Source organism: Merops nubicus, unplaced genomic scaffold, assembly GCF_000691845.1.
Source record: "Merops nubicus isolate BGI_N331 unplaced genomic scaffold, ASM69184v1 scaffold14943, whole genome shotgun sequence".
Lineage (NCBI taxonomy): Eukaryota > Metazoa > Chordata > Aves > Coraciiformes > Meropidae > Merops > Merops nubicus.
Genome location: NW_008597071.1, coordinates 5,912 through 14,150, shown reverse-complemented (window position 1 = coordinate 14,150; position 8,239 = coordinate 5,912). Strand labels below are relative to the sequence as shown.

The 8,239-nt window shown below is 47.2% G+C and overlaps 1 protein-coding gene across 1 annotated transcript in view; it reads right to left on the bottom strand.

Annotated features, from left to right (window-relative positions):
- Positions 1-1,467: 1,467 nt before the first annotated feature.
- Positions 1,468-8,239, bottom strand: part of RND3 (Rho family GTPase 3) — a gene marked incomplete at its 5' end in the record, with an annotated part of 12,626 nt that continues 5,854 nt past the window's right edge. The window contains 3 exons of the mRNA XM_008936594.1: positions 1,468-1,719; positions 4,494-4,628; positions 6,104-6,213. Of these exons, the coding sequence (XP_008934842.1) occupies positions 1,468-1,719; positions 4,494-4,628; positions 6,104-6,213 (497 nt within the window). The remainder of the gene's footprint in view (positions 1,720-4,493; positions 4,629-6,103; positions 6,214-8,239) is intronic.

Genomic DNA, 8,239 nt, shown 5'->3' with positions numbered 1-8,239 from the left:
CCCCTTTGGCCCAAGTGAAGACAAGCTTGAAAACACTTCAAAAATGAAGCGTGGCCCTCGGGAAGGGAAGGCTTGTCCTCAACAAGCTTGTCCTCAGAACTTGGAGCATCCTTCTTTCCAGAGGAGCTGTGAAGTCAAGGCTCTCAGGAAGCAGTTGGCAAATGGTTTTGAAGGCTGGTTGGTTTGGTGTAACCATGGTTTTCTGTCAGCAGAAAGGAATTGTGGTCTGGATACGTTGCTATTAAAGATTTAAGGGCAGTATCCAGCTTCCACCAGGGAGACTTTCAGGTGGCTTCAGACCCCACCTCCTCACCACGAGCAACAACAGGCTGCAGGGAGATGGTTGCCCCCCAAAACCAAGAGCATCATGAATGAGAACCTGGCTCTGGTAGCTCATTTGCAGATTTTTGGGGGTTTGAGGTTTGGTTTTTTTGTGCCTGGACCACATTGCAGGACTAGCCCTTTGTGTGTGGTGTTCAGAGGGTTAGGTCCTGGGGGTCCACCACCCACCAGGCTCCCTCAGACTCCTAGCAGGAGCCTCAGGGCTCCCCTAGATGGGCACTAAAGTAAGGCTTAACAAATTCTCACAGCTGGAAAACTACAGATCATTGTCACCAGAGCTCTTAGCACCTTTCACTTGAACCTACAGCCACATACCCATACAGTACAACCAGAACTGGAGATCCTTCCAACCCGAGGTGCCAACCACAAAGAGGTGAGTCAAGAGTCCTGCAGCAGGCAGGGCGTTGGCCCACCACGTCCCAGTTGGATCCAGTTTAAATTCCACAGTGGGAGGGCACCTTTAGCACCAGGAAACCTCAAGTGGTCTTCTTGGTGATGGACGCAGCCCCACGTAGACCACGCTGAAGGGAAAAACTCCAGACTCCTCCCCAGACTCTTCTCCTCCAGGTGACCCACAGGCCTTGGTATACTCTCCATTTTCACCACGAGCTACTGAAAAAAAATCAGATCATCTCCTTTGGAAAGCCAACTCTAAGGTCACAGGGGTAGTTCCTTAAACGAGGAGGGCATATTAATAATATCTTCTTAAAAAAAAAAAATCCCAAAAAGCTAAATTATTATTTTAATGAACTCAAAGTGGTAGCCTCCAGGAGCAGAGCGTTAATCAAAGAAACAAGCACTGTCAATGCCATCTCTCCTCTCTGCAGGGTTTTCATTCACCCTTTTTTTGCCAGAGTTTGGTAATATTTTCCCTTTTTTTTTTTTCCTCCCTTTTTTTTTTGGCATTTTCTTCAACGCGTCGTTTCCCCCACGCCACCTCCTCGTTGTGGAGCCATTTTCTTCTCACTGCTCAGTCCAAGCACAGTCCAAGAGGTGAAGCCTCCATCCAAGCACTGGCAGAAGCCCTCAGGAAATACCACGTGGTGCACTTCATCCAGCTTCCACCCCTTCCCAGACGTTCTCCTTCCTCCGGGCAACCCCAGATCCCCCCCCCCCCATCCCTTTTCACATCACCGTGCAACTCTTTGCTTTGTCCTTTCTCAAGTCCGTGGCCACTGTGGAAAGTTCTGGCCTGCCAGGCATGTGTGAAATTCTCTTGGTTGCCCTCTGGGATTTGTTACGTTTGACGTTTTTGTTTGTTTTGTTCACACAGGCCAAAGTGGCCACGTGGAAAATGTCCCTGACGCTGTTTTCGGACTGCAAGGCCGAGCACTCGATGTACGTCGCCGCTCCGATCTGCTTGGCCATGTTTGCACCCTGAGGGGATAAAAAACACCACACAAGGTGTCATCAACACCCAATTTGTGCCCAGAGCCAAAGCAAACCATGCCATGAACTCTCAGCGTTGCTTTCCAGACACAGAGTTTTGGGAAAGCTGAAAGTGAAAGCTCCAAAGTTCCAGCCAGCAGCTCATTTTGCAAAATAAACAGAGATTTGGTTCCAAGCTGCATGAAACAAGGATCCAAATATCTCTGGAGGAAAGGAGAGAAGCTCAACGACTTGCAAACAACAGCAGGAAGCCCCAAGAGGATGAGTAGGACCTATTTAGCAATTTCGCCCTTACACCTTGACTTGGCCCCGTGGGTGAGGTGGGGGAAGGTTCAGCCCTGGAAGCTTCCAGACTGAAGCTTGTTCTAAGTTCTCAGGCTGCTTGAAGGGCTCCTGACCTGGAGCTGAACCCATGTGACATGTCCACAAAAGGGGCAAAGTTCTTGGGGAATTGTGCTGTGGTTTTGAGTTGGGGAGGGTTGAATCAACCTGTAGCTAGAGAACAGGCAAAGATAAATAAATAAAGGACATGAGTGGTTATATTCAGCCTCTTTTTTTTTGATTTTAAGGGCATTAAAAGTCCAAGCAGGGATTTTGGTCCCAGCAGCACAAGGAAACCACCAGGGGACTCTGGGAGGTGACAATAGCCCTGGTGCCCTGCTGTGGATTTGGCTACTGGAAGACAATGGAGCATTGTGTGAGGAAAACAGAGCTGTTTCAATGGAATTTTACTTCTGAGGGATGAATCTTTTTAGGGAGTTATGAAATCCACCCACATCCTCCCTGGGCCACTCCTCCCAGACTCCTGGGTCTGCAGCTCAGGCACAAGCCAGCCCAGCCCCTCCTCCTTGCCCCAGTGCCAGGCTGATGGCACTAACCTCTGTGGACCCAGGTTGTCAATGTGGGCTGTTTACACTGCAGTGAAGCAGCCATCCTCTTATCAGTGCCAAGTGGGAGTGGCTGATAAAGGACTAGGAGTCTGTAGGAGAAGCCCTCCCCACAGTTAAACACCTCAACTCCTACTAACCAAGCCCAGCCTACACCTTAGAGCCTCAGAAATGTTTGCTTGGGTGTAGCTGACTGGAAACTGGCTGGAGGACTGGAGATAGGGTGTCACCAGCAACTGGCTTTATCCTCCCAGTGCTTCCTGATGGAGTTAAGAGGAATGGGAGGGAAGTCTCACTAAGCTCTTTGATCCCACAGAGACTTTGCAAGGCAAGGGAATTTAAAAATTCCCTTCTGTCTTGATCCCTAGAACCAGTGCAGGAGAGCTTTGGGTTGCTTCATGTCACCAGGAACTTGGCAAACCCACCTGTCAGGAGAGTTTATGTTCACTACCCATGGAAAGGGGGGAGATTGGGTGACTTCCCTGCAAGCCTAAATCTCATAGATGAACTTGTGGATGTAATAATAAGCAGCAGGCAGGATTTCCTTTCAACCTGAATTTTCTTTGAATATTAAAGAAAAAAAAATGGGGACCATGACAGCTCTGAGGCTGACCCATGTGAATATACAGACATGCAACAGTGGCAGTTTGTAAGGAGACTTCTGAATTGTTTTACACTAAGGTCAAAAAACTGGCATTTTAAGTTTCCTGTAGAATTGTCTGAGATAGAGGGATGTTTACTGAGTGAAGTGGACAAAAAAAATGCCCCAACTGAGATAAGCCATCAAGGTACAACACCCCACGTTATATTTTAATCAAAATAGTTCATGGAGTCTTTGGATTTTCTTATTTAAACACTCTGCAGGAGGTTGTGTTATCAGGAATCACATATTAGAAGCTATTGGTCTGGAAAATTTCCAGTTCTGGACAAAACATCAAAACCTGTTTGTCAGCATCAGCCATACACACTCCAGCTGCTTCTGGAGGTACCGTTGTCACCCTTGCAGGGTGTATCTCAAAGCACTGCTGTGATTCAGCTGCAATGCACGACACTCACAGGTGAGTAAGAAGGGGAAGTTCACCTTGGAGCCCAGTTTTCCCCTCCTCTCTCCCTCCTGCTCTCCCATGGCCTGGTTCCTTTCCCTTTCACCTCTCAGTTTCTCTATCCCCAGGTGCCTGGCTCCAAACTTCTCGTTTCCTCAGAAGTAGAGAAGTGCTGCCAAGGATTCAGATGCTTTCTGGAGTTGCTGCCACCTTCAGAGGGAGCTACAAGGTGTTTTCATGGAAGGTGAACAGGATTTTTAAGGTGTCAGACTATATGTGATGCTTGTTATGAGGCTAAAGACACAGAATCCCAGCATGGTGGTGGTTGGAAGTGACCTCTGGAGATCACCTTGTCCAACCCCCCTACTCGAGCAGGTCACCCAGGATCACATCCAGGTGGGCTTGGAATCTCTCCAGAGAAGGAGACTACTAGTCATTTTGGCCACAAGAGCAAATTGCTGGCTCAGAAGTCAAATGTATGAGATTCAAGAAGTTTGAACAAATAATTCTATCAACTTATAAATCGACAGGACGTGTCACATCTCAATTGATGTTTTGGTGTCTGTAGACCCAGAAAACTATTTTCAATTCCCTTTTAATTCACTCTTTGCTATTAATAAAGGCAAAGTAACTGTGGTGGGGCTGCACAATTCCCGCCGCATCCAGTTTGCGAGAAAGCTGTGCCTTTAATCACAATAGTTTTCCAATTCACCTCCAGCAACAACTAGAGTAGGTGCCCCTGGCTCCTGGGACAGGGGAGAAGAGGTAGAGGAGTTGATAGGAAAGTTTTTCTCTTCCACCCCCCCAGCCCAGCAGAGGAGGTGGCAGGTACCTGATCATAGGACACGGGGGTCTGCCTGTGGTTGGAAAGTTCCACCAGTGTGCTCACGTCCGTGCGCAGATCCGACTTGCAACCCACCAGCAGCATCTTGGTGTTGGGACAGAACTCCTGGATTTCACCTTTCCACTGCAAAAATTCAGGGGGTTGTTACACTCAAGGAGTGGAATGGAAAGAATTAATAGAGGTGAGATGATGTTCCCCAAGTCATGGCATTTTGTGTGGAAATATTCTTAGGTAATGGGTCTCTCTCTCTCCAAGTGAATTTCTAAAGGCTTCAGTTCCAGCAGGTCAAGGATGAAATCTCACCATCACACACACATTAATTCCACTGGCTTACTAATTAAGGGGAATGAATTGAGATTGTTTATCTGCATGAGTAAAGGTGCTCCTCACAAGAGGGGAACACCCAGCCACAGCCACTTGCAGGAGGAAACCTGGTGTCACCACGGTGGTTCCTCCAGATGGAGCTACAGAGGCAGGTCTTGCAGGACCACAAAATAAGAGTTGTATTTTGGCTCACAGCTACATCCTCACACCTAAAACTACATAAATCTGTCAAGGGCTCAGCTCTTGTGAACCAGTAATAAGCCCTTCAAAGCAGAACTTGTGATATACTCCTTGGGTTTCTTCTCCCTCTACGTGAGAGCACAAGGCAGGCCAAAATTTCACAGCGTAACCTGAAGAGATCATACAAACCCTAAATCTTAAGGGGGATCATTTGGATTTTAAAGCATGCTAAGAAAAAAAACCTCTTGCAGAATTATGCAACAGTAGAGTAACGTTATCATGGAGAGAAAAGACAGTCCTAGATGCTTGTTGGCACAGTGAGTAGCTGAGAGAATAGCCTGAAGTATTTTCTGTAGACTATTCAGAGCATTCTATGCCACTTTGTTCCCAGTGACACAAGAATCACTGGCCCCCCGCTACAGAAAAGAGGAATTTCAGGTCATTAAGCCTTAAAGACAACACAGCAAAGTTGAGTCACGTCCAGTGACCAAGGAGGGGACTGGGATCCCCTGGCAAACAGAGCTCAATTATCCCAATTCAATGTTTTAACTCAGGGAGAGCCTGGCACCGAGTCTGAGATCACTGAGCCTGTGAAGAATTCTGAGGTTTGGTGCAGCACTGCATTTTTTTTTATACCACTAAGTCTTCTGGTGGCTTCCAAAGGCTTTTGTCACTGGCTCCTTCTAACTTGAGGCTGAGAAATTATGTAAAGCCATGGCAAAAGTCCAAACACTTGGCAGGGATGTTTTAACCATCTCTGCAACAGGGCAAAGTTTCTCAACCCTGTTACATGAACGTAATGTGAGAGACCATTTCTTGCTGCACCCAGCCCTGCACCTCACACCACCCTAAAACAATTCAGTGCTGTCTAAGGGCTGAGGAATGAGAATTTACTTCACCCCTGAGCATCCATTGTTTGTTTTCAATTACCATTCATCCCTTTCAAACAGAAGATCTCAAATCCTAGCGGCTGTCACCTCTCATTTGAAAGAACCCGAGTGAAGTTGCCAGTGGAGGAAACACCACCACTCTTCAGAGATTTGAAGACGAGCTACTCGAGCAGCTCTGCACTCCAGTGTTTCTCAGACACTTGCCTTTTTTAGCACACTGTCAAGAGTTTCTGGTCGACTGATGTCAAAGCAGATGAGGACGGCGTCGGAATCCGGGTAGGAGAGCGGGCGGACGTTGTCATAATAAGGAGACCCTGCAGGGGAAAACAAACAACATTTTTATTCAGGTTTATTTTTGCACTTTCTGCTGGCCTTCAAGCTTATTTTCAGAAAGGTTTGCAGCTTTTTAACAGCACCCAGCTACCATCTTCTCCTCAGCAGCACTGGACTCCCAAGACGCTCCTCGCAGCTGCTCGTTCCCCCACTTTCCATTTGTTTCCCACTTACAAAAGTCAGAGTTTGAGACTGGGAGCCCAGTGACCACCTCCCACCACAAGCTTGATGCCCCCAGTAACAAGAAAAAGGAAATGGGGTCAGCCCAAGTTTAAGTTCCAGCTTTAAACCATAGGGATTTGACTTTGGGAACAAATCTTTAACCTCCCAGAGGCTTCCTCAAAGCAAACCCGGCACGTTTTCATGGAAAAAAAGAACTCAGAAAGTTTGGGAAGAAATCAGTTTTCATTCTTCTAACATTTCATTTCGACCAAATAGCTCCAAGTGCAAAAAGCATCTTTTTACTTGCAGGGCTGTTAAGGGACAGGCTGTTTTCTTTCAGAATTCTCATGCTGTGCAGAGTTAAGATATCTCCAGAATCAGAAAACTCAATTTTTATCATCTGGTGAAGCTGGTAACAGGTTTGGGGCAGAGGAAAATAAATCATCTTTTTTTTTTTTTCTAGGAAATTCTATTCATTGGGTCACCAATTTGTTCTTAACTCTGCTGAGCTTCACTTAGTGAGGAGAATCATTTCAGATTCAGAAGGACAAAGGGTTCAGTGGGCTTTATGATGCACACCTGCCATTTAAAACATGTTTTCTTAAGCATATCATCTTATTTTGGCATTTTTCTCTCACACACCAAAACCACAGCACAGAACACACACAACAAGGAGGCAGCTCGCAAGATTTTTGGGGGTTATCAGCTAATTATATCACCCATTTCCCAGCTATCTAGAACTATTCACTGGATTAGAGAAATTCCTCAAGTTTTTCTCTGACAGGCAGCTCACGCCCTTGCACAAAGCAGAGATGGGAAATGGTGTGAAGGCCTCACAGATGACTTCAAGTTGGGCAGCTTTAAGAGGGGTAGGAAGGAGTCAAGAATCCTCGGAATGTTGTTTTTGAAAGGCAGAGGAACACATGGGGAATGCAGCATTACCAAACTAGGTAGCAGAAGGTAATTTGTGGAAGGAGAGGGTTTGATACAAACATTCAGCTCCCAGCACGGTGTCCATCTCACCAAGAGGCAGCTGTCAAGAACTGCTCCTCAGAAAAACAGTTAGATGTCATCAGGGGTAAATGACAGGTTAGGAAGGGATCTGAGGGAGAGGAGCTGACCAGTAGTTAACTACTCCTTGGAGCAGTGAGTATCAATAAGGAGTTTTCCACTAGTAATTATTCCCCAGCACTGCTATTAGTGCCTCCATCCTGGAGCCCCAGGGTCAGGTTAGTTATCCTGGAGCCCCAGGGCCAACTTCTTGAATGAGGTCAGGAAATTTCCTTTGGCCACACCACAGCCCAAGCAGTTTAAATGGTTCCAGTTTGTTCTGCCACACGCTACCTGGAGGAAAAGGAGGTGGCAGATGTTCCTCCTGCCTTGCACCTGAGCAGAAGGGAAGTGCTTACTCTAGCTCAGCAGCTTTAGTGTGGGAGGTTCAGAAGGAAAAGGACCTGCTCAGAGCAGGGTGCAGGGGGGCATGGAATGATCTGGGGTTTGGAACCCTTCTGCTGTGAGGCCAAGCTGAGAGTTGGGGTTGTTCAGCCTGGAGAAAAGAAAGCTCCAGGGAGGCTTCATTGTGGCATTGCAGTATCTGAAGGGAGTCTACAAGAAAGCTGGGGAGGGACTTTTTACAAGGGCCTGTGGTGATAAGACGTGGAGGAATGAGTTCAAACTGGAAGAGGGGAGATTTAGATTAGAGAAATTAAGAAGTTCCTCACTGTGAGGGTGGTGAGACCCTGGCCCAGGTTGCCCAGGGAAGCTGTGGATGCTCCATCCCTGGAGGTGTTCAAGGCCAGGCTGGATGGGGCTCTGAGCAACCTGCTCTAGTGGGAGGTGTCCCTG